The sequence below is a fragment of the Aulostomus chinensis genome, chromosome 15 (genome assembly GCF_037954235.1).
Source record: "Aulostomus chinensis isolate RoL2024-O1b breed Wild chromosome 15, RoL_Achi_v1.0, whole genome shotgun sequence".
NCBI lineage: Eukaryota > Metazoa > Chordata > Actinopteri > Syngnathiformes > Aulostomidae > Aulostomus > Aulostomus chinensis.
The window spans coordinates 24,018,108-24,044,101 of record NC_141334.1 but is presented as its reverse complement, the minus strand read 5'-3'; the positions used below and the strand labels follow the sequence as shown (position 1 = coordinate 24,044,101).

Genomic DNA, 25,994 nt, shown 5'->3' with positions numbered 1-25,994 from the left:
CGCTGATGACCACTGGTGTCTGGTTTTGTCACTACAAAGCATGATTCCACAACATGCTAATGTCGCATGAAAATTACACCTTTCCGTGGTATTGTATAATCTTCTGCATTGGGACGCCATGATTCGGCTGAATGAAAAAAATGTACAATATTCGCTCAGTTTCGCCGCATTTCAACTTTAATTTTGAAGATAATCTATTTTAGCTTCCGGTCAGAATCCAGCGCGCTTGTTGAAACTGTTTAACTTACCTTAGCAACGCAACGGCTTAGCGCTGGTTAGCTGGTTTCCATCTCGATTGATAGGTAGCAACAACCAATGGCATTATGGGATGTCGCTGCACATCAGGACGGGTCGACCAATAAAATATATCTAGACCTGAGCAACGGTGAGAATCATTATTATTATTATTATTATTATTATTAAACCATGCTGTTTTATGTGAGGTAAAACGCTCCTTAAATATGAAGGATCCCCCAGTGATATTATTATTATCATGATTATTATTATTGTTGTTATTATTATTATTATTATTATTATTATTATTATTATTATTATTATTATTATATATTTAATCATTCTAAAATCAATCTACCCTTTCAACAACAGGCTGTCTCACTCCAATCTCTTTGGCTTCTCATTGTTTTGTGCTCCATTCTGTTTGTAACATACTGTATTTTGTGCCGTCTGCATGTGTTATTAGGGCCTGAGCCAGTCCCTGGCGAAGACCCTATTATGTTTCGAAGTCACACTCGTTCTAATTATTATTATTATTAGTAGTAGTAGTAGTAGTAGTAGTAGTAGTAGCAGCAGCAGTAGTAGTCGTAGTAGTAGTAGTTTTGTAGTTTAGGAATATTTAAGTAAGTAAGTAAGTAACCATTTTAATAACATCTTGGCCAGGGAGGGTTCTGATTAAAAAAAGCAACCCAGCAGCCTTGTTGCTACTTATTTATTTTCATGTGCTTTATTATTGCACTCCACATCTATAATACACTAAACTGAAGTGGAGAGCAACGTTGAGGCCTAGAAAGGTAAGTAGTCCTGTCGTATATAATTCTCATGACAACTTCAGAGTGGTTGTTGGAGTTTGCGATGTGATTTGAGAAAACGTTTCACCCGACAGTGGTTGTCATTTGTGGTGTTACAGCGCACTCCAACGGTAAATCTGGGTAGTGCATCTTGACTCACCAGCCAAACAGGACCAGAACTAGAGACTCCATCGGTCTTCAGAAGATAACCTCAGTGGCGCGGTGCCATCATCTAGACTAATGCTCTGACGCGGTTAGAGCTGAAGAGAAGAAACATGCCAGGCCTGTTCTAAGAAACACAGAACCATGAAAGTTTGAACAGCAGGTACAGAGAGTTTGCTAGAGTACTAAAAACACGGCTGCCACTTGGGTGGATTTGATTTATGATCCCAAGGTCATCCCATGGAGACAGGCAACCATCCACACTCCCACTAACAGACGGCTTCATTCAGACCCACCTGCTTGTCACTGGTCAGTGGAATGACCTGCAGCACCCAGCGAGAACCCGGGCACACTGGCCCAGAACGTAGGACCTTCTTGCTGTGAGGTTACAGTGCTAATCACTGCGCCACCCGCAGGCTGAGGCCATTATTTCACCAAGCACCAGTCTCATTAATATCCTGTTTATTCACACAGAATTAGTAGGTGCAACAACGGCATGCTAGCACAGTAGCTGGTCTAATATATACAGATCATCAGTGTTAAGATTCAACATGTTAGAAGATCAAAACAATTCCTCTATTCAGATCTTAGCATACATTATTTCTATAAATAATCGTCCTCTTGTGGTTCGGATACAATTATCAATATAGTTTGAATGAGTAATCACCTGATATCAAAGTGTACATGTACTCATCAACACATATAACCTCATTTAGACATGCTTTTAGCCATGACCAGCATCCTCAAGGGTAGAACACCCTCCACCCATTCACCGTCTGACCGCAGCATCCTCTCCCACAAATGTGCTTCACCGCTCGTGGAGTCCATCCAGTCCACTCTCACGCTGTAACTTGTCCCTGTGCAAGAATCACATCAGTCAGGACTGTTGAATGATACCCAGAACTCAGACTGATATTTAGCGTCTGCATGTCTTGTGTAGGGCGGCACGGTGGTGCAGTGGTCAGCACTGTCGCCTCCCAGCAAGAAGGTTCCGGGTTCAAAAGAGAAGGGTTTTATTTTGACATCAGCTGACAGCCATTTTTTTACAGCTGCATCAGAAATCAAGCTTCAGTTTCTTTCCGTGTGGATCTGCTGGTTAGAGACACAGGTGTCTGACAGGGTTTAATTCACACACAGCTGGTTTAATGAACTACGTCTGGCTTGGTTCCCTGACTTCATTCCTATTTCTGCTGCTGCAGTTTTCCTCTGGTCTCCGTTCTACCGTGGATGCATTTCTGTACCGGGCAGCACGTTGTCTGTTGTTATGTTCTAATTCTATCTGAAGCATCAAAACACGGAGCCTCACCAGTCCCCAGCCCGAGTCTGAGACCGCCGATGTAGTGGTTGTTCAGCCGGTCGTGATCCCACACAGTAATCTCTACACAGGCCTCTCGGAGGTCGTCAGACCGGAAGCCATCGTACACCATGGTGTGGTTAAACATCGGGTTGGCCGTCCTCTTCACGACTCGTGTCTTCTGCCTGCTTTTTCTGCTGGTATCAGGAAGGACGGTGCTGCAGCGGAGGGAAGGACATGATGAAGACAGACCAGGACTAAGAGGAAAGGTGTTGAGTGTTAGTTTCTATCTGAATACTTTTTGAAAGTTAAAACAACAAGCAATTGATATTTTTAGAGAGGCGAAAGTGAGACGGCACTGCTTCTTTGGTATTACATGAAATATTTGTAATACACTTTGTGACAAAACAGGAAGCGCTGACATCAAATTGCTTTCAAGAAAACCATGAAAAATATTTTCAAATTTTTCAATTATTTTATTGATTGAGAAAACAATTGTTGGATTATTTAATAATTTGGATATAATTTAAAAGAATTATTTTGCAAAAAAATCAAAAAAGAAAAATTGGAATTGCTTTTTTTTTCATTCAAGTATGACATCCTATTCAATCTCAACATTTTATTGGGGATTCTTTTGACTCGACATAAGCACTCTCTATTATCTTTTTAATAAGTGTCAACATAAACTTTTCAGGCGGTTATTGGAGTAAAAAAGAGCAGAGGGAACTTTCCCAAGGTCATCAAGGGTCTTTACAGCCTTGTGAAGGTACAACTTCCACTGGTTGAGGACAGAATCCCCCCAAAACACCGCTAACAAGGACAAAGACGTCAAGAACTCAGGGGAGGAGCAGACGGACGAAGAGAAAAGAGCAAACACATTAAAAAGTATTAAAGACATCCTGGTTTATTGCAATGAAAACCTACCATTTCACAAATGGGTCAATAACAACTCCTCTGACCGGTGGAAGGTTCTTGCAGTCTTTCACCCAAATTTGCACCTCTCCCGTCTCCGTCCCTGACGTCCTCCTGCCTGCGGAGGAGGAGTCACACCTCTGTAAAAACTAAAGTGAAGCCAAGGAATTCCTGCTCCAAAGATGTAAGATGTCCTGAGCTTACTGTGAGACGTCTGTGGCAGGAATCTCAGCGCGACTCTCATGTGTCCTCTGCCCTCCATCAGAAGGGAAGTACCGGGTTTAGAGGTCTGTCCTGATACCTGCGGAATCAAGCTGAGGTGATGAGCTATCCAGTCAGATCGGTTCTACAGCACACAGACTACTTACGTTCACCCTGGGTTTCAGTGCATATTCATCGATCTGAGTGTTGCTGAAGTCCCACTCGGACATGTCCACGTCCACCTCGCCCAGGAAGCTGTTCCTTCCGAATGTGTCATTGTGCCACACTGAGATATTCAGACTCTGAGTTTTCAACACTTCCATTTTGATTTTAAACTTGAAAAGGAGAAAAGTGTTTGAAAAAGGTTGAATAAACGTGGCCTTAACAAATCTTCACAAGACCAAATACTCTGTGACTCTCACCCGGAGGATTTCATTGTAGGTGGGGTTCAGAGTCTTCTTCTTAACTGTTGTCTTCCTCTTTCCCAACTTTGTCACATCAGGCAGAAGGTAACATTTGACGTACCTGCAAGATACACACATTCTTATTCCAGATGAGAACAGCGTAATGTGTAACAGAATTCAGCTGACTTCACCTTCTGGTCCCCAAACACCACCTCTTAATATCATGGCATTTGTTCTGCCTGAATAATTCTGACCGACAGGAAGTGAGAGCTTACGGGTCGGAGCGATTCTTCTTGCCGTCGGCCACCGCCAGATCCCTGCAGAGCACCACAAAGATGTGGAACTCTCCCAGCTTCTGGATGTAGTTGACAGCGTACTGGATGCTGCCCTGGACGTCAACGTCACCAAAGTCTGCAGGATAAATGCTGCTGATGCTGCCACTGACCTGCTCGCACACACACGCACACACACGCACACACAGATGCACACACGAGCACACACGAGCACACACGAGCACACACGAGCACACACTCTCCTGTTTGTTAACTGTAAATATTATCATATTCCAAATATCTAGAGTTCTACATTTATGAAAGCCATCAATGACAACAGTGAATCTGTCAAACTAAAAACTTAATGTCAAAATATTATGAATTAAATCGACATTTGTCTATATTTTTGTTGATGAAATTTACTTTTAAAATTATTTGAAATGAATTAAATCTCATGAAATCTTTAAATAATCAGTAATATAATTATTAAAACATCTCTTAGGGAAGTGGGGGCCTTGAGAGTTTGCCAGGAGTCTTTGGCAAAATCAGGAACAGTTTCATGCTGTAAAACCATTATGGTGTAGTTTTGATGAGCAGGAGCCTCCACTGTGGTTTTCAAGGGATTCATTCCTCAAAATTTGGATTTTTTTCCCCTTTAACATTTTTGTAAGGGATCAAAATAATTTTCTGAGGAAAAAAGTCATAGGGTGATGAACCAAAGAAAAAAACAACAACAAAAAATTCAAGGAATTGAAACTATGGATTTGGAAAGAGCGAAAAAAAAAGATTTTAATGAGAAAATTAAAGGAAAATCTTAAAATTTTGAGAGCATAAACAATCTAAATTGTCTTTATGATTTATTAGTTTATATTTTTGAGAGTCAGATCAGCAAAGCTGAAACAGATTTCTTGCGTTTCAATTTTTGCAGAAATATCTCAAGCAGCCTTAACTAAGATATGACAAGATGTATGAGACCAGATGGAGCAGCGTGATGGTCACTGACAAATATTCCCCAAGGGCACAGTAAAGTTTCGCATTGTGTCGTGTCTTGTTGTGTCGCATCGTTTTGGTTCATAACTTTAGGCTGCAGCACCTTCCAAAGGTATGTTTAAGCAAACAAAAGCATTCTGTGACGAGCCATGAGGAGACATACCGACGACATGGAGGCCATTCCAGAGGAGAGACTGATGTTGGACATGGAGCTGCCTGTGTTTCTTCTCCAGCCCAGTGTCTCAGACGTGCTGTCGCTGTCTGTCTGATGACAGAGGAGAGACACAGAAATGCACGTTGAAAAATCATCGCCTTCTTAAAATAATCGTCTAAGTCACAAAATAAATGGAAACAAAACATCATAAGGAGTTGTTTTAGGCAAAAAAAAAAAAATGTCCAAAAATGACTTGGGCAATTATTTTAAGAAAGTGACTGCTGCAGGAGGGAAGTATTGGGGTTTGGGTTTGGTGTTCGGGTTAGATTCAGGTGTGTCGGTTCACAGGTGGAGTTACCTCATCCTGCTGGAGAACGGGTGCCGACACACTGGTTTTCATCTGCTTTGACTGGGACAGTGAGGAGGAGGATGGGGAAGAGGAATCTAGAGGAAAGATGGTTAGAGTGTGAATATGGATGTCAGAAGTGCGCTGAATGTATGTTTCAATCTCCACTCAGTCTGTTTGTCCAGACACATATGAGCCGTCATACACACTTGGATTCATTTCTTTTCTTGAATTGTTGCCTCTCTCTTCTCCTAAGACACAAGATCATATTAGTCCTACGAAGCTAATGTGATGTATTTTCATTAAATTTTCTTCTTCTGCAGAAATAATACAATAAAGGACACAGGCGCAATATTGAAAGAAGAGAAGTTATGTTCGTTTTTGAGGTGAGGTTTTCGAGGCTTTTGGATGAGGACACAGACGTTGAAGCGTATCGAGCTGACATGGGGTTATGAATTATGTGGTAGGTGATGAGGGTTTTCCACGATTATTGTCCTCAGATTAAGAATAAAAGCCAGAATCCAAACGTGTTTCGTTTCTATCGATACGTTTGAAGATGGAAGGACAATGAAGGTGAATAGACAAAGCAAAAATATAATTGAAAAGAATTTTGAGTTTGAGGGATTTGTTTGGGTCTCAAACTGCAATCAGTTCTCTAGTAATTATTCTTGTTAAAGCAATAAAAGGGTGTTTTCAAGTTCTGCTAATGGGCATCTTGAGCTAACAAGGACATCTCTCCTCGACTGTTCCACTTGTTTGTGACTCCAGAATGCAGGAAGAACCAGCCATGTATATTTAAGCTAACAGAAACATGCAAACTCTAAATATGTCTGATGTATGTGATCCACGTCTTCTTTGTCCATCTGTAGGTTCAGTATCCACTCAAATCAAAGTGTTAAAGGCTTCCTGAGCGTACAGCTGGATAAAGAGGACACGGGCGGTACTCAACACCGCGCTTGTAAATGGACGTTTGTCAGGGGCTAACTGTACGTGGCCTTCTGGAGTCATAACGAAGTAAGAGGGAAAAGAAATCTTAATGAGCTCAAGACACATGTTTGTGAGTACTGGAGGGGTGAAATATATTCTTTGAGTGATATATCATGTTCACGTATTATTAGCTTGTTGTGATTGGTGTAAAACTATGTGCCTCAGTCACTGACTAGAAGAAACATAAAGAGAGAGAACTCAAGAGCTCACTGCCTGAACTTGCCCAGGACAGAGACCAGGCTCGGATCCCTGGCTCTTGGTTGGCATTTTCTTTACTTTGCACCATCCAAGAACAGTTTCCAGTAGGATTCCCCTCAGTGGGAGTGTCTCTCTGGTATACGGTTAAGTTCCTGTAGGTGTTCTGTGGTCTGCATCCTCCATCCGTGTCTGCAGCTGAGAGGTTTGGAGGAGACTCTTTGTCCTGGTCGAAAGGTGGGACGTGGGCCTTCTCATGTGGGCCAAGGTAGTGCTGATAATCCTGAGGGATGAATGATCTCGCCAGGCATGTAGATGTTTCTGAATCCTCTGAGGCTTTTTTGGACAGTGGAGCAGTGCTGGAGCGTGAACCACTCTGCTGTGTGTTTTCATGAACACGGGAAGCCTCTGTGGTGTCTGCTGGGGGTGAAGGAGGAGAGGCCGTTTTCGTGTCTGTCTGCCTTGCTTTGTGGGAGGGACTCTTCTGCTGTCTTGGCACTGGTGTCGGCTTCCCTCGTTGTTCTTCAACAACAATAATTTGGGGATTTATGTCAATCGGAAATGTTTTCAAGGGAGAGCCTTCCAGCCTTGGAGACTTGGGACTTGAGGATTCTCTTGGAAGAACCTTTGGGTGGCACGTTTTCGATGGGCTCCTCCTGACTTCATCCCCTTGCTGTTTGGATTTGCTGGGACTGACTTGGTGACATGTTGGCTGAGCATCTTCATCACCAGCAGATCTCCTCAGCTGTGATCGTTCAGGACTGGCAGAGCTCTTTTCCGTCACTTTGGAGATTTTAGAGACACTGGACTTGTGTCTGTGCCACATCTGTGTCTCCTCCTCAGACTTCTCTCTCAAGATTCTTCTGGCCTCACGTGCTTCCTTACCTCTTGGAGCGGGTACCCTGGATCCTATATGCCCCTTCTCCCAGAAATGCTTCAGGTCACTGATGCTGGCTGTCCTGTCCTCTTGAGGACTGGGACTGGACTGCCCACAAAGAGGTTCTGGAATATCCCCTCCAACCAAGATGGTAGTCCCCTGTGTTTCATGAATTTGTGAGTCTGATATTGAACCTGTTAGTGAGTCATCTGTCTCTTCATAGATGAGGACTGGATTCGCTCTGTATGTCCCATCTCCTGCTGCTACATCTAACACCATGCTAAATTCACTCTTTGGAGAGGAGGATTCTTCTTGGGACCTGCAAGCAGTTTGTTCCTCTGCGGTGTCTGTCTGAGCTGAGAAGTGGTAGTTTCTGCTTTCTGCAGCACTCTGGGACTCATCTGAAGCTTCAGTTCCTGTCTCGGTTATGTCTTCAGGCCACCCCTGCTCCCTGGTCGGTATTATTTTGGGACTATTGTTGTCCTTCTCAGCTTTAGAACTGGATAATCTCTCTGGAAACTGACCAAGTCTTTCTGAATTCACTGAGATCATGACATCTTTGAAATGAGTTTTCTGCAGTGCTGTAAGTTGTAGAGTTCTGACCTCCGTCATCTCTGCAGCTTCTTGCTCTCCGGGTGAAAGATTGCTTGTGGGGCTATTTGTAGCATCTTTGAGGAGATTTGAAGTATTTTCTGGATCCTTCATCTTGGAGATCTCCGTCGGTTCCTTCAGTGGACTCCCCTGTTGGTGGGCTGTTTTCTCTTTCTGGCTTCTAAAAATCCCGAGCAGCCTTTGTCTGGGCTTCGGTGAAACACCATGAGATGAACTCTTTGAGTTGCTGTTCCCTGATGGAGTGTTTTCTAAGGCACGTTGGACAGTGTGTCCAGCAGGATGGTCCGTGGTCTTAGGCTGAGGTTGTCTGTCCACGTCAAGCTCCTGCTCCCTGTGAAAGGCCTTACCTGACACTGGTGAACTGAGCAGATCTTTATCATTGCTGTGATCAGGGATATCTGTAAGGACAAAAAAACGCCCACTGGATTAATAAATCATCACAATTGAATATTCAGTTTAAAAATACCTAATGAACAGGAATTGTAAACCAAATTCAATCAATAGACGATATAATAACAGTTAAGCTTAGCATTTTGATGAGCAGTGTCACACTTCATTTCATAGAGAATTTTGTGGCACTGTTATCAAAAGTGTAAAAAAAAAAAAAAGCAAAAAAATTTCCACCAACAAGCTGCCATGCAAGTTTAGTTCTGCATGCAAGAACATGCACTCGAAAGAGGAATGGGGAAGATGAATAAACACCTAAATAATGAATTGATTCATTGATTTACTGTTGAGTTCACACACTGAGATTCAGATTTAAAAAACAAGACAGCTCTTACCACCAAGGGCCTGGTGTTGGCCTGCACCTTGATTTGGAAAGATTCCACAAATGTTTTCACCATGCAGCTGTGATTCCGTGTGACTCTGCTCCAGTACCAACCAGTGTGTCCCTGCACTACTTCCATCCTTAATCTCAAGGTTGCTGTCCTTTTCTGTCTCACAGGGAGAAACTACGTCGACATCCAGTAAACTATGCTCTCCTAGCTCCTTCCCATCCTGCCACTCTGCTCCGCTCCGGCCAACCATGGAGCTGAACCTCACCTGCTTCTTGTCTATCCAGGTCTCAGCAGGGAAGTCTGGACTCTGGGGTTCAAGGTGAGGCAACAGGGAGTCTATAGAGCTGGACATGGGTAGCTGCTTCAGGATGCCACGTGGAGCAGCAGAGCACACCTCTGATGTATCCACCTCATCTAAACCATCCTGAGAACTGCAGCTGACTCCTCTACTTGTAGGCGTTGGCACAGAAACAGATGCCTTCTGGGTGACGGGACAATTGTTAGGCTCTTGTGTTAGATTTGTAGCAAAGGAAGAGTAGTTGTCAGTTGATGGTAAAGGTTCTGAAAGAAATAAAAACAGAGCAAACACAATTTAAACCCACAACACATCAGCTGTGTGTCATATGATCATCTCCCAACCTATGGAGCCCTCTACTGAACAATCACATAGCCGCTAGTTCAGCGTCCTGGGAGGTGCTCGACAGAAGACAGCTGCTTCTAGAACCATTTCAGGACAGAGCTGGAGGTCTTGAACCAGGGCTCAAGTTTTTTTTTGTTTTGTTTTTTCTGGCAGCTTGGTTGAAACAAATTCCACAGTAATGATTGATCAACTTCTTCAGGCAGAATTTAAGAGTAAACAGCGGTCTGTTCAGGCATGTTCACATCAAACGACAAGCGACAAGTTTACATGTAAAGCCAATAGGCGTGTTTGATCGCTGGATCATTTGTTTTTATTGCCGTCATTCATGCGAACTTTTATCCCTGCGAGGAGAATTTATTTCCGCCATTCCTGTCCACCATCAACCATGGCTAACCTAACAACTGTTGCTTGGCTTTGTATCTGTTATGGAAGTCCCAGATACAGCGTAAAACTAAACGCTGCCGTATCCGGTTCCATGACATAATCTGGAGGAGCACACAGCTGGGCGAATTTCACCGCTTCCTCCAGGAACTGCGCCTGGACGACGGCCGTTTCCAGCGGCTATCTGAGACTTCCACAACAGATACAAAGCCAAGCAACGGTTGTTAGGTCAGTGATCAAATTCGCGCGAATAAAGCGGCGCAATTTCGCGTCGTGTTTGGCGTGAACACGCCTCGGTAGCAACGGTAGTCTTCAATAATTAAAACCATGTTTGCATCTCGTTTAGGATCAGGGGCTTGTTTATTTATATAGATGAGAACAAAGACTAGATTGGGTAGATTTGCTCGTAGACTACATTATGTAGATCAGATCATAGATTAGATTAGGTAGATTAGCTTTAAATTTCTATTAGGTGGATTAGATTAGATAAAATTAGATTAGGTAGATTACAGTTTGGATTAGATTTGTAGATTTGATCACAGACTTCATTTGGCGGATCAGATCATAGACTAGATTAGGTGGAGTGGATCATTGACGAGATTAAGTGGATTAGATAATGGAAAACTAGATTACATTTTAATTTAGATTAGGAAAATGAGACAACAGACAACATAAAGTAGACGAGATCATAGATTAGATTAGGTACATGAGATCATGGAGTTGATTAGGTGGATTAAATCATAGATTAGATTAGGTAGATGAGATCATGGAGTTGATTAGGTGGATTAAATCATAGATTAGATTAGGTAGATGAGATCATGGAGTTGATTAGGTGGATTAAATCATAGATTAGATTAGGTAGATGAGGTCATGGAGTTGATTAGGTGGATTAAATCATAGACTAGATTAGGTACATGAGATCATGGAGTTGATTTGGAGGATTATATTATCATTAGGTTGATTAGATGATAGACTAGATTAGGCAGCTGAGATTATAGACTACATTAGGTAGATGAGATCACACACTAGATTAGGTGGATTCGATTTCAGATTATATTCTGGAGATTATATTATAGACTAGTTTAGATGATTGATTTTACATTAGATTATATTTTAGATTTAATGGGGTGTTTTAGACCATGGACTAGATTAGGTAGATGAGATCATGGACTAGATTAGGTAGATGAGATCATGGACTAGATTAGGTAGATGAGATCATGGACTAGATTAGGTAGATGAGATCATGGACTAGATTAGGTAGATGAGATCATGGACTAGATTAGGTAGATTAGACCATAGACATATTGGGTTGATGAGCTCAACAAAGTTATCAAATAGAGAGTTACATCAAAGCAATTTGATTGGTCAACTAACAACCATCACTAACACAAATATCTCTCCGCCGTTGAACAGAAGAGTTTATTACACACACACACACACACACACACACACACACACACACACACACACACACACACACACACACTCACCAGCATTATTCTTTATTGTGTTGAGAGGTCAGCTGAGAGTAGAGTCTCAGTAGCTACATTGCCATTAAACTGTGTGAATGGGAAGGACATAGTGGCACAAATATGGTGGTACGACTTCAAAATAGTATGGAGGGCTAAAATCTGTCCACAGAAAAAAAAAATATGTACACAAACATCCCAAGGGCCCGAGACTGCTGGATCTTGTCGACACACAAAAATTGAGATCTTATGATCGTAGACCAGATATAAAGAAAACTGGTCAAAGACCACCCCCTAATATGGGTCAGTGTTTTTAATACCCAGGCTTGCATCATGTAAGGAGAGCCACTGCCCAACCCCCATAAAACATGCCTTTATGAACCTGAGGACTGTCTGAGCGGCTAACCACCACAACCTGGCTGTTGATGGAGGCCCCTCTCAGGGCACCGCCGAGTGTCTGGGGCCTGTGCCGGCACGATAAAAGTACACTGAAGCATTTAAGTTGTGTTTTTTAATGATTATCTTCAATTCTGCATCAACAAATATCATCTGTTCATGCAGCGCTGAGGGCATCAGTTAATGTACAAATGTGTCAAATGTGCTCAAGTGTGCACTTTAGTGTCAATTCTTATGAAAAAGAAGTTCCAAAAGAAAAACACTGGTAAACATCAGTATCTTAAGAGAGCTGGTCCAAGGAGGAATTTCTCCTTCAGAGTGGTTTACGAATGAGGCTCCATGTTTTCATAGTTCTAGTGAAATATTTCAAGCAGCCACAAGTCATGCAGTGCAGATTAAGGCTTTGGAATGTATTTCTGTGTAATCCCCTGGCTAGTCTGGCAGGCGCGCGTGTGCATGTGTGTGTGTGTGTGTGTGTGTGTGTGTGTGTGTGTGTGTGTGTGTGTGTGTGTGTGTGTGTGTGCATGTGTACGTCGCTCTCTGACAACCCCTGGGAAAACTCTCTGGTCTTGGATCACTGACTCATTTCACAATGGTTGAGAGAAAACACTGGCAGAAATACAAAGACATTGTTAAGATGGGTTTGAATTGTAGTTCCCTCGAGCAAAAACAAGATAAAAGGAAATTTGATGATGAAATTGATAGGAGTTCATACTTTAAAGTGCCATGCAAACCCCCGCTCATGCCAACATGCTGTTTGTAGGAATATTCATACCAGCTGAAGCACAGACAAGCACCTGGATGTCGCAAAGGTCACTTGAACCAAACTTACAGTGGTTTGCAATGTATATGGTTTCAGGGTTTGTCCATTGAGCTGTCCACTCAATTCAAAACACAACACACAACATTTGTTGTTAGAACACGCAGCCTACATGTATGAAACAGTGCAAACTGATCAAATAAAAACCTTACCCTCTTGCGGCACCTGTCCGTCATCCGCGGCTCCAGCTGACAGCTGACCGTCCTTTCCCTCACACAAGTGAAGTGCAACCAGTTCGCTGTTGAATGGATTTTTCCTTTGCTTCAACAAAAAAATGAAGATTGATACGTTTCATGGCTGAAGCTCCCTTCTTCTCCAGCGTTTATGGTTCTCAGATCGATGCCTACCTTTGTGGGTGACTGTAAATCTGGTTTAGGCGTCTCCGGTGACATTTCGTAAGGGTTCTGGTTTTGGTCCCTACCAGGAAAACAAAAGATTTAGAGAAACTCCACAGATCTTCCAAAGTTGGTAGCATTTTTAAACATCATTTGAAAGATCAGCAGGCTGCATGGTGGTGCAGTGGTTAGCACTGTGGCCTCACAGCAAGAAGGTTCCGGGTTCGAGTCCCGGCTTGGGCGCAGGATCTTTCTGTGTGAGTCTACATGTTCTCCCCGTGCCTGCGTGGGTTCTCTCTGGTACTCCAGCTTCCTCCCACCGTCCAAAGACATGCAATTTGGGGACGAGGCTGATTGATACTCTAAATAGACCGTAGGTGTGACTGTGAGTGTGACTGGTTGTTCGTCTCTGTATGTTGGCCCTGTGATGGACTGGCGACCTGTCCAGGGTGAACCCCGCCTCTCGCCCGTAGATGCTGGGATAGGCTCCAGCCCCCCCCCCCCCCCGCGACCCTTACTAGTAAGGAATAAGCGGAAGACGACGATGGATGGATGGATGAAAGATCAGCACACTCTCTTTAAAGGGATATTTCAACCAAAAATGAAAATTCAGTCATCATCTATGTTTTTAGCCTCCCTGCTCACTGGAGCCTTGAGCTCTCAGCCACGATGCCATGTTTCCAGGGTGACTAAACCACGGCGGCATTCATGTTTGTCCAAACAACTTGGCATGTTGTGGGTCAACACTTAGATAAATTTGGATGAGCAACACGGTGGCATTTTATGCTTTCAGTATGCATTCTTTGTGTGCTTAAATTTTGTCACCATTCACTTCAACTGTTAGAGAGATGATGGCACAATTTTCCAGTGAAACTCCAGCAATGTTTTGTGGACTAAACAACTTTCCCCGATATTCAATTAGTGTGAGGATGAGTACATAATGACTGAATTTTCATTTTTGGGTGAACTATCCCTTTAAGGGCATTCTATACATCAGACACGTGTTAGTTATTTGTCAGGAAACCCGACACAATGGCTTCCCTTGTTTCCTTACAAGCTGCTCCAAAATCTCGCATATAACATTAAACAGTGTCCCGGTAGCGTGACTAGGGGTACACCGTAGTTTAACTCTGTCAACAAGTTTTAAGTCGTATTGCAAAAGTTTCTTCTGGAAACAAGTAAAGGCTGTGATACTGCATCTGTCCTTGCCAAACAAACATCTAATTAAAATCAAAAAGTACCACAACCAAACATGTATAGAGGAGTACTGCTCAGATACTCAAATGTACGGTGTTATAAGAAGAGGCAGATCTCTCCTTACATAACCAAGCATGATATCTGCTGCTCAGGAGCAGAGAAAAACATGGACATGTGAGACTGTGACCTTCAAAGAAGATTACCGAGAACTGCAAAGACCAATTACTAAGTATCTATTTATCGTGTGCATGACTCCTCCACTCACCAGCAATCACACCCAAATAATCTACTTTGACTGCCTCGGCATGTGACGGTGCTCACAGACACAACACAGATTATTTGTTTGGTTCATACCAGATGCAGGAGTTGTTCCAACCTAAATGTGTAAACTCGAGGGATTATTTAAAGCTGCAGCAGGAGGGAGGTGCTTGATTCAAAACTAAACATCTTATTGATAATACTCCAGTGCTATATAACCCCCCCCCCCCCCCACTCATGGTTAGTGGTTTATTTATTATAAAAAAACAAAACTGTGTTGACTCTTTTTAAATCATAATGACAACAGAAACTACCCACATGACTCTGATCAAACGTTTACACACCCTGGTGATTTTGGCCTGATAACATGCACACAAGTTGACACAAATGGGTTTGGATGGCTACTAAAGGTAACCATCCTCACCTGTGATCCGTTTGCTTGTAATCAGTGTGTGTGTGTGTGTGTGTGTGTGTGTGTGTGTGTGTGTGTGTGTGTGTGTGTGTGTGTGTGTGTGTGTGTGTAAAAGGTGAATGAGTTTCCGGGCTCCTGACAGACCCTTGTATCTTTCATCCAGTGCTGCACTGAGGTTTCTGGATTCTGAGGAATTGAGAATGCCAATCAGCAGCGTTCAAACTCGAATGGACTCTCGAAGTGGAAAAAGAGGGATTCTGCTTGAAACCAAATCACGGTCAGGTAGAGCAACAGATATTTCAGCCACAACTGAGGAAAACTGTTCAGGATGCAAAGAAAAACCCACAAGTAACTTCAACTGAAACGTAGGACTCTCTGAAAAAAAATGGTGTGGCTGTTTCAAGATGCACAACAAAGAGGCACTTGAAGAAAAATGGGCTGCATGGTCGAGTCACCAGAAGTCAGCAATTACAACACAAAGCATCCCGCTAGCAATGCGCCAAACAGCACAGGGACAAGCCTCAAAACCTCTGGAACAAAGTCATTTGGAGTGATGAGACCAAAATTGAACTTTTTGGCTGCAACCATAAATGTTACATTTGGAGAGGAGCAAACGAGGTCTATGAGGAAAGGTGCACCACTCCTACTGTGACACACGGAGGCGGATCGCTGATGTTTTGGGAATGTGTGAGCTACAAAGGCACAGGTAACTTGGTCACAACTGATGGCAAGATGAATGCAGCACATTATCAGAAAATACTGGAGAAAAATTTGCACTCATCAGGCCAGAAGCATGGGACATTCTTGGACGTTAAGACAGGACAACGATCCAAAACCCAAGGCCAAGTTAACCTGTCACTGACTACAGCAGGATAAAGGGAAGTTTCTGAAGTGGCCACCTCAGTCTCCTGACCTCAGTATTATTGAGCCACTCTGGGGAGATCTCAATCATGCAGTTCATGCAAGACAGCCCAAGAATTCACAGGAGCTTGAGGCTTTTTGCCAAGAGGAATGGGCAGCTTTACCATCTGAGAAAACAGAGAGCCTCATCCACAACTCCAACAAAAGCCTTCAAGCTGCCATCGATGCTAAAGGGGGGACTACACGCTATTAAGAAGCGGGGTGTGTGAACCTTTGATCAGGGTCATTTGGGTAGTTTCTGTTGTCATCATGATTAAAAAACAGTAGACGCAGCTGTCTGATGATAAAAAGCTTCACCCAACCGCTAACCATGAGTGACAGAAAAGTTTTTGTGATCGTTCATATTCTCTGAAAAATGGCCAAGAAATCCTAAAGCCTGCCAGCGTATGTAAACTTAAGAGCACAACTGTAAATACGTGAAATCTGGCCTCAGTCTTGCTCAACCAACCTCATCAGCTGGTTTAATAATTTTTTTGCGAATTTCTTTCTCAGGTCACAGTTATTTCAGGCCTGCTTACTCAAACCACTTTCCTTGTTTTTGAAACTTAAAACAGGATGATTTCAAAATTAGCAAAAACTAATGAAAAAAAAGCATTGGAAAAAAAAAACTTTTAATCCCCCCTGCGTGTGTGTGAAAATGAAATGATTGTAACTTTCTTATCACGCAAACAACATGGAGAGATGTAAGAACACATTCTGGGTGCATTTGTATGATTATACTCCTACAATATCAAATATTGCTAGTGGTAATCTGATGAAATCTGGTCCAGACTTCGTAAAACACAAGCGAAAGGACAGAAACACAGAGGGAGCTGATGACCTGTTGCCTTTCACATCACATTCATCCATGTAAACGTTAGAATATTGAGCTTTAATTGCTTTTTTGAAATATATTTGGAAAGTAAAAGATCCAGGCCTGGGTGACATCTTATTTCTGACTTTTACACTCACCTGTCATGGCTGGACTGCATGTGAGGTTCCTGCAGTAGGCCAGAGAGAAGGGGCGGGACGAACACTTCCTTGTTGTCACTACTGACAAAACTTGGCTCCTCAGGAAGGATCTTGGAGAGTTCCACTGCAGCACACAACAAACAACTACTTTTGAAACAAAATCAACCATCAGACTTTTTATGCGCATCAACATCATGGAGATCAGAGGCTCATGATCCGCACAGGCTAGTCAAACGTAGCTAAGCGTCTCCAGTTTGTGAACTACAACCAGGCAGTTCCTCACTGAAGGTTATTCTAAAAGTTGGGGTTTTTGTGTGCAGCCAGCGAGACTTGATTCCACAATGAGGAATTTTGATTTTCATGTCTTTTCTTATTTACATATTTACAGCTATCAGGCTCCCCTCCTGTGGAACCGTCTCCCGGTTTCGGTCCAGGACCCAGAACCCCTCTTTAAACCTAAAGAGCAGACTTAAGACCTTTCTTTTTGATCAGGCTTATAGTCAGGACTACTTAGGCTGGCCCTTTGTTATTCTGCTATAGGCTCAGACTGCTGGGGGGATCTCCCACGGTGCACTGGGCTTCTCTCTACTCCTCTCTTCTCCTCTCTGTCCTCCTGTATTTGTCATACATAAATCATACCCATACATATTACTAACTCATCTTCTTCTCCGAAGCCTTCAGGCTCCCCTCATCCCAGATCCCAGGTGCTGCTGGAGGAGGCTGCAGACCTGAAGAGGCTCAAGCTGCCACCCGTAGCTCCACCTGCTCACGTCCCTGTCTGTCCATCAGTCTCTCCTCCTTTTTCTCTCTCTTTATCTCTGTCCCTCTCTTTCCTTCTGTCTCTCTGTCTTCCTCCATTCTCCGTCTTTGTCTCTGTCCTGCTCTCCTGCTCTCTCTCCGTCCCCACTGATCCTGGATCTGCTCCACCTTCCTGCTGGTAAAGGAAGGTTCTGGTGGCTGCTGTTGCAGGATGCGCTTGCTGATGGAGAATTGTTGGGTGGAGGTTCATTGAAGGAGGGAGGTGCTGGACCTGCTCTACTTGGACAGAGTCAGAAGAACTTTGGTTGGGATTTGGTGCTGTAGAAATAAAATTGACTTGACTTATCCTGCACAGTATGAAACTACTTGTACAGATTAGATACATCAGAGAATATTTACGTTTTGTCACATCCAATGTCCCCTCGAAGCAGGTGCTAACTTTCCTCAGCTGCTTTAATATCTTCGGTGCATCAGCAAAAGTAGAATTGGAGGATTCAGTTTTGACATTTTAGTCCCACAATATAATTTCAGATGGATATTTGCATGTCAGCTCAACACCGAGGCTCCTCATGTGTCTCCGTCACTCTGTAATTACAGCACTCGACCAAAAAAACAACTGGCAGTGAGGTTTTAGTCCCATGATGTTTACTTTTCTCGTGTAACAGCGATGGCTGAAACAGAGTGCATCACTTTGGAGTCAGAGCCAATTAAGACCGAACAACAGCTACATTCATTGAAACAACTGCAACACCTTCAGATAAGAGGAGGAGGTGTTGAGTTGAATTTATAAATGTGATGCTACCACGTGTCTGCTGCCTTGCTGCACCAGCATGTCAACACCGTAAGGCTGGAAATCAGTCATGACATGTACCACTTATCTGTTAAGGGTCGCGGGGTGGGGGGGTGCTGGAGCCTATCCCAGCTGACATTGGGCGAGAGGTTGGGTTCACCCTGAGCGTGTCACCAGTCCCACTCCAATTACATTTGCTGAAATTACCACAATGCCTAAACACGCAAGTTTGACTCTAATATTTGATTTCTTCAACATACAGAAGGATGGTGCCTACAATCAGCTGATGAGTCCCCCTCAGCCGTGACTGGGTCGTCTTCCTCTACAGCTGCTACACAAGTGTTCGCCAGAAAGCAGAGACACCTTTGCCACTCGTAGGAGTTGTGGGCCACAGCGGGAGTGACGGGTTATTTGAGTTTTTGTGAAACCATCTTTGCTGGATGTGATTCAGTTCACGTGGACACACACTTCTCTAGCGTTCTTAAAGAAATTTTGCTGCTTTCAAAGTGTCTGCGGTGTGAATGGATGAGAGAATGGGAAATGGAGAGCTGGTTACAGTGAGCTCACGTATGGTCAGGGGCTTGTAGGTGCGTCTCATGGAGGCTCTGATGATGTCGGAGCCATGGATGCGATCCTGGTGGCGAAGCTGCTTGGTCTCGTAGAACCATTCTCCAGTTAGGTACCTCAGCTGGCCCTTATCGTTCACCGTCCTCTGTAGATTCCTGTGTGATCACGCATGAGTGGGAGACATACATGCACTTTATTTCAGAGTTCTTACGTGTTTTAATAGGAAAATTGCGAGTTTTGTGGACTCACTGGACACGGTGCTCTTCAGCTCTCTTCAGCTCAGCGTCTCTCTTCAACACCGCCAGGATGGTCTCCTGCTCCTCCTCCGTCAGGAAGCTCAGGTCGATCATGGTCACTCGCCTGAGGTTTCCTCCTCTCAGTGTGGGTGTGGGTGTGGGTGTGTCTAGTGGCTTAACATACTCACGCAGTGCTCAGTCAAGCAGATAAAGGTTTCCTCCTGAAGCTGACCGCTGTTCAGTCCATAACTGGGACTCTTCCTTTTACAGGAGCGCTGCTGGTATGGGAAATATTTTCCTTCAGCAGGTGAAGTTTACTGCAGCCATGTCTCTCCCTTTTATGAGCAGTTTGAACCTGAGAGAAAGAACCAAAACAGAGCTGAATTATTCAAAGAGGCAAGTCATGCTGATATCATAAGCTGATATCAAACAAAGAGACTCACACACAGAAGGTATATGTTGTTCATGAGATGCAGGACAACAACAGGCCATGATACAGTCAGAGCTGCTGCAGATCATGTCGTGATTGGATAGAGCAGTAAAGAGGCGGGGCTTCAGTGATTTCAATGAAAGGTGCTCAGTGGTGCATGAAGCAAAAAAAGGCTTCCTCAGTAATGCTCCACAGGGCTCAGCTTAAGTGTTGAATGGAGATAAATGATTTCATCTTGTGATTCATCTTGAGCGCCGCCCCCCCCCACACACACACACCCAACCACCACAACCCCCTTCAAGTCTTTATTGTCTTGTGTATGAAAAACAAATTGAAATAATATGCTAACGAGCCTAACGCTAAAAACACACAAGAATACACATGAATAAGACACATCCATAACAGTACATTAAAGTGAATGCAGTACTGTACAGTTCAGTAAGTTCGGTGCCAACATGTTCCTCAGAGTTGCACTCTGGCCACAACACACAATAATTAAACCCATCAAGTCATTTGTAGGTCCAGAGCCGGATCACCAGCACCTACACTGAGGCTCTAGATGCAGACTGGACTGAGGGAGGCTGAAATCAAACTCAACACTTTCTTCCATGCGTTTGCATTCTGATTTCAGCACAATACAAAGATTATCGACTTAAACTCAACAAAGGTACACCTTCCTTTCTTTCCTGAGTTCAGCTGCTACAAGTTTAAGATAATACAGTTTTTACCCTGGATAATAGATAATAGATAATAGATTTTTTACAACCTGACTAAAAGCATCTGGAACTTTTTTTTAATTCTTTCTCTATTTTTCTTCATACTTGATGCGAGTAGTATTTGGTTCTATTAGGAGATTTATTGAACTCCAAATAAACTGGAGTTTTGTTTTGCTTTCACCCAAAAGACACTGGACCTCAAATTTGTTCTTATCATCCAAGACTTTAAAGTCTCTGCCACAAAATTTAGGGATGAATAAATCAGATTGTGTTCAAGAACACAGTTGTGGATGGGTAAGAGCTCACAAATCTGCCTGGACATGTAATGGTGATACATGGTTGCCTAAAGTTCTCATGTTTCAACATTTCTTCCTCCCCCCGTCGGTCTGACACACAAGCAGAAGCATGTGTGTGATCGAGTGTGACACACATTTCTGCTTGTACTCCTTCTGCGTGATGAAGCACAGACACAGTTGTGATGCAGCTGAGAACTTTATAACTATACACTGTAGAAAACCATTGGTTTTGACTCAGAAACAGGAGAGAACAGATGGGAGACTGGAGCTACTGCTTTCCTTTTAAGAGGAGACAAAATTTTAAGAGAGGAATGCTGTCATGTTCTAACAATGTCCATGTAATAGTAAATAACAATAATAAATGGAATTTTGAACACATTTTACTTCAAACAAATGATCTCAAAGTCCTACTTTGAAAAAAAAAGAAGGTAAAAACGTCACTATACAAACAACTACAACTCGGGCAGAGCGAGTTTGCACGTAGGGCTACTGAATTAAGACAAAACAAGCAAATTTAATTTGTGGTCTAGGCAAATGCTTTTCTAAATAGATTGGTTTTTAAGCCTTTTTTTTTTTTTAAAGAATCCACATCTGCAGTACCCTTAGGTGGTCAGGGAGAGCATTCCATAGACTGGGAGCAGATGTACAGAAAGCGCGGTCGCCCATAGTTCGGAGCCTTGTCCTCTGAGGTTGGAGGAGGTTGGCCTGTCCAGAGCGTAGATGGTGTGAGGAGAATTGGGGGATGAGGAGGTCTTTGAGGTATGGGGTGAAGGGGGGGGGGGCAGTACCATGGAGGCACTGGTGGGTTGGCAGGGAAATTTTGAATTCAATCCTGTACTGGACAGGAAGTCAGAGGAGGGACTTGAGGATGGATGCAATGTGGTGGTATTTTCGCACTCTCATCGGGATCCTGGCAGCACAGTTCTGAATGTACTGCAGCTGCTGGATGTTCTTGGTGGGGATCCTGAGGAGGAGTGCATCGCTGTAGTCCAGCCCGGAGGAGACAAAGGCATGGACAAGTTTTTCGGTGTTGGAGAGAGTGAGTGTGGGGCAGAGTTTTGCAATGTTCCTGAGGTGGAAGAAGGAAGTCTTGCAGAGGTACAGTACTTGATGTGGGCCTTGAAGGTCAGTTGAGAGTCCATTCTGACTCCAAGGTTAGTGACTGAAGATGAAAGGTGGATGTCATGGCTGGAGAAGGTGATGCTGGTGATAATGGATGACCGGGTCTGGTGTGGGGTGCCAATGAGGATGGCTTCCGTTTTTGAAGTGTTGAGTTTCAGGAAGTTGGCCTTCATCCATGCCTGTATCTCCTCCAGGCTGGTGGAAAGTGTGGACAGGGCTACAGAGTGGGCTGGATTGGTTCTGGTGTAGAGTTGAGTGTCATCAGCATAGCAATGTAAAGATATTCCACGCTGGCTAATGACATGACCAAGGGGGAGCATGTGCAGAGTGAAGAGGGAGGAGCCAAGGACGGATCCTTGAGGTACACCACAGGTCACAGAGTGCATGTCTGATTTAGCACCCCACACAGACACATGCCCCATTCTGTCTGTGAGATAGGATGTGAACCAAACCAGAGTAGAGTCAGAGAGTCCGATGGTGGAGTGTAGGCAGTGTAGAAGGATGCGGTGGTCCACGGTGTCAAATGCCGCATCAGTAGGCCATTGGTGACCCTGACCAGTACTGGCCAGATCGGTACTGTGGCCAGAGTGAAAACCAGACTGGAACTTCTCATACAGACTGTTGGACTTGATGTGATTGGGGAGTTGGGCATGAACTACCTTTTCCAACACCTTAGAAAGGAGATGAGGTGGTAGTTGGCAGGATTTCCTGGGGTCAAGACTGGGCTTTTGGAGTAGTGGCTTAATGACAGCAGTTTTCAGAGAAGAGGGGACTAAGCCGGACCAATGGTTGATGATTTTGGTGATCATGGCTTATTGCAGAGGAGTGACTTTTTATCAAGGCTGAGGGAAAGGGGTCCAGGGCACAGGTAGAGGGCTTCATCTTCATTACAATGTCTTCAACCTCACGCTGTATGATGTCCCTGAAACAGCAGAGGGGCTGAGTAACTCCAGACTGGGGGTCAGCAGATGTGACTGGAGATGCAGAGGGGGCAGAGGGGCTGGAGCAAAGGGAGTGGATGTTTCCTACTTTAGTTCTGAAGAAGGAGATGAAGCTGTTGCGACGCTCCCGCATGTTGTCAGAGTGAAGGGGAGACTGAGGTTCAAGGAGATGATTAATAGTTGAGAAAAGTTGCTTTGAGTTGCCAGGGCTATTGGGCTATTGATGTGGGAGTAGAACTGAGACCGTGTGACTCTCAGGGACTTGCTGTACCCTCTGAAGGGGCCGGCTGTGATCCACTCCACGTTTTTTGTCCTGCTTAGAGTGAAATAGCGTTGTAGTGGCAGTGCTCCGATGACGTGTCAATTGTGCGACGGGCGTCCAGATGGAAGAGATGCACGGCTCGGACCGCTGGTGGGAAACAAAGTTTCTGCGTGTACTCCTGTGGGCATAACGGGAGAGACGCAGAAGTCCAAACTCTTTCCCAATGACAATAGCAAGTCCAGGAGCCATTGTGATGTCCTTGCATATCAAAAAGTTCCAGTGTGCTGGAAATGGCACCTGCTCTTAAAGTGTTCCATTTGAAAACCTTTTCATTGTTGTTAGAAAAGTTGTTGAGAGATGGAAGAAAAGCCTTCCACATGCCTCAGAGACACTCAGTGAGAGAGAGAGAGAGAGAGAGAGAGAGAGAGGGAGAGAGAGAGAGAGCACTCTGCACTCGTCATCCATGATCAAGTCATCAGGGAGTATTATTCATCCTTTGAGAGGTCATGCAGGTTTATGTGGCAGAGATAACGTACAGTCTTTTAAAGAGAAATGTTGTAGGTCCTGTTCCTCTGAGCGAGGGAAAGTCTCTTTCCTTGTAGTTGTGTCTTATTTCCTTGTCACTCTCCATGTCTTTAAGGAAGCTAAAGATTTATTCATCTGTGATGGTCTTTGACAAAAATCACTGAAGTGAGAAGCAGATTAAACAATGAAGTAAAATTTGTGGTAAACCTTCAGGCTCTACTATGCTCTGTGTTATATGTTGTTTATCATCATCATCATCATCATAAATATGACACAACTTTCCTTAAACATGTAGAGGCACGCTCACACACACACACACACACACACACACACACACACACACACACACACACACACACACACACACCTGTATTCTTATACACATACAGCCTGTCACAGAGTTTATTTCTGGACATCGTGCCACTGAGTTTTGCTTCAGTAAAAATGGCCTTTGTTGGCTGGAAGCCCACAAGACTGACTCAAGATCAGTAGCAGTCGCAGTTAAATAATTAAAACCGATTTGTATTTCATAAATGAACCAGTTTAATTCCTCTATAGGAAACTACAGACTTACAAAGGAAAGTGGATTGCATCTGCTGGAGTTGCTGTTGTTGCTGTTGCTGTTGCTGTTGTTGTTGTTGTTGTTGTCGTTGTTGTTGTTGTTGTTGTTGTTGTTGTTGTTGTTGTTGCATACTGACCTGCCACTATAATATGAAAATACAACAAACTTGATGTTGTAATGAAGTTGGAATGAAAAGTCAATTTTCATTGATTTTCCATCTCTTCTTTGACTTAATTCTTTGATGCACGCTTACAAAACTATTCACATGACACAAGGTATACTTTACGTTCTTAAAGTGCACTTGCGTTAATGTAGCTGTTTGTCTGCTTTAAAGTGTATTTGTACAAAAGCAGTGTTTAGATTTTACCTTTTATTTTGAACCAAATTTTAATAATGATTAATAAAAGTAGTGTGTAGTATTTATGGATTCTATCAGGCAGCAACTACGTTCATATATGAATGACTATATTTTCATTAATTGATCTAAGATAGCTTACAAAGAACAGCTACAGCTCGATTACTTTAAAGTCCATAATCCTACAGATGTACTGCATTTACTAGTAAATACTACTCTATATTGTAAATTTATAAAAGCATACTTGCAAAATCCTTGTAAAAGAGGCTAACTTTGCGTATATATATATATATATATTTTTTTTTTTTAACAGCTTTATTTTGTACTGTCACTATACTGTGAAAAATATTACAAGTTTACTTAAATGTTTCTTGGATACTGAAATGTATACTTAGTTTACTGACATACACTTTTATGGTGACAACAAAAGAATGAAGTTATGTTCCTCAAGTTTTTAATTATGAAATAAAAAAGTTGGCTAATGGCTGCAAATTGATGACATAGTAATTAAATAACTGTTTCCCTATAAGCCTCAACATGTAATATATCTGTATGATGTATACATTTCTGTATAAACAAGAATACTTTTATAGATTTCTTACAAATATTTTCAAATGATTAACCAAATTTCTATTCCTTTGTCGTCCACAAAATAAATAAACTTGATAACACTGATATGTAAACTTTTTCATGATAATCTTGTAGTTTTACTTCCTTAGAAGAATAAACTTGCTTGAATCTGAATCCAACCAGTCAGAGGAAACACAACAGCATGTAGAGGAAAGTGGTGCAGTCTGACATCAAGAAAAGACAGAATTCACCTCACCTCTCGCTGCTGCTCCTTCCTGGGTGAAAACACTCTGTTTCCATCTGGAATGTGTAGGGCTGCGGGTGGGAGGAGCTTCAGCAGCAGGTGGGCAGGGCTTCAGCTACACAAGGGTGGGTTGTTAGAATCTGTTCTGTATGTTGAAAGATTTGTGAACTGATTGGTAGTGAAACACTGCAGTTTTTGTTCAGCTGAGTAGCAACCTGAGAAGATAGTCGGAGGATAATACTACTGGTATATATGTATATTTTTTTTTTTTTAAATTTTATTTATGATTTATTAAACCAGATACAAACCATTGAGATCAGGATCTCCGTCACAAGGGCGACCAGGCCAAGAGGTCAGCAGCACATGTCACAAGAACAGTTTTTAGGAAGTGACAGTATAAATAAACAACATGGCGTTTTCAGTCAAACGTGCGAGAGCTGTGATACAACAATAAAACAACAGTTCAATGGTCTCATGCTGTCTGTTCCTCAGGACAGAGTGGAAGGCTACAAGTGGAATAGCCTCAGAGAGTTTCAGTTCAGTCTGTAGCGTATTCCATGCTGAGAGGGCAGCAAAGCCGAAAGCTCTTTTTCCTAATTCAGTTCTTAACCAAGGAACAGACAGAACAA

The 25,994-nt window shown here is 43.1% G+C and overlaps 1 protein-coding gene and 1 long non-coding RNA gene across 6 annotated transcripts; one reads left to right on the top strand and one right to left on the bottom strand.

Annotated features, from left to right (window-relative positions):
* The first annotated feature begins 256 nt into the window (after positions 1-256).
* LOC147249233 (uncharacterized) lies at positions 257-4,175 on the top strand. The gene is made up of 5 exons (XR_015119482.1): positions 257-385; positions 1,002-1,028; positions 1,145-1,350; positions 2,574-2,750; positions 3,176-4,175. It is a non-coding gene; the product is annotated as an uncharacterized LOC147249233 (long non-coding RNA).
* On the bottom strand, positions 1,639-25,421 carry sytl2a (synaptotagmin-like 2a). Of its 5 annotated transcripts, none has more exons than XM_086226511.1 (18): positions 25,378-25,421; positions 19,356-19,697; positions 19,107-19,261; positions 16,991-17,114; positions 13,264-13,333; positions 13,069-13,177; positions 9,214-9,771; positions 6,958-8,829; positions 5,970-6,011; positions 5,773-5,858; positions 5,424-5,525; positions 4,274-4,443; positions 4,017-4,119; positions 3,762-3,929; positions 3,598-3,694; positions 3,406-3,511; positions 2,494-2,699; positions 1,639-2,044 (listed from the first exon to the last, which is right to left on the bottom strand). In XM_086226511.1, exons 2-18 carry the CDS (start codon positions 19,454-19,456, stop codon positions 1,896-1,898), a joined length of 4,218 nt encoding a protein of 1,405 aa, XP_086082637.1. In that variant the 5' UTR covers positions 19,457-19,697; positions 25,378-25,421; the 3' UTR covers positions 1,639-1,895. The 5 variants fall into 5 exon arrangements, with proteins under 5 accessions (XP_086082637.1, XP_086082636.1, XP_086082638.1 ...); XM_086226510.1 differs by lacking the exon at positions 25,378-25,421 and adding an exon at positions 24,209-24,338; XM_086226512.1 differs by lacking the exons at positions 5,970-6,011; positions 25,378-25,421 and adding an exon at positions 24,209-24,338.
* Positions 25,422-25,994: the final 573 nt, after the last annotated feature.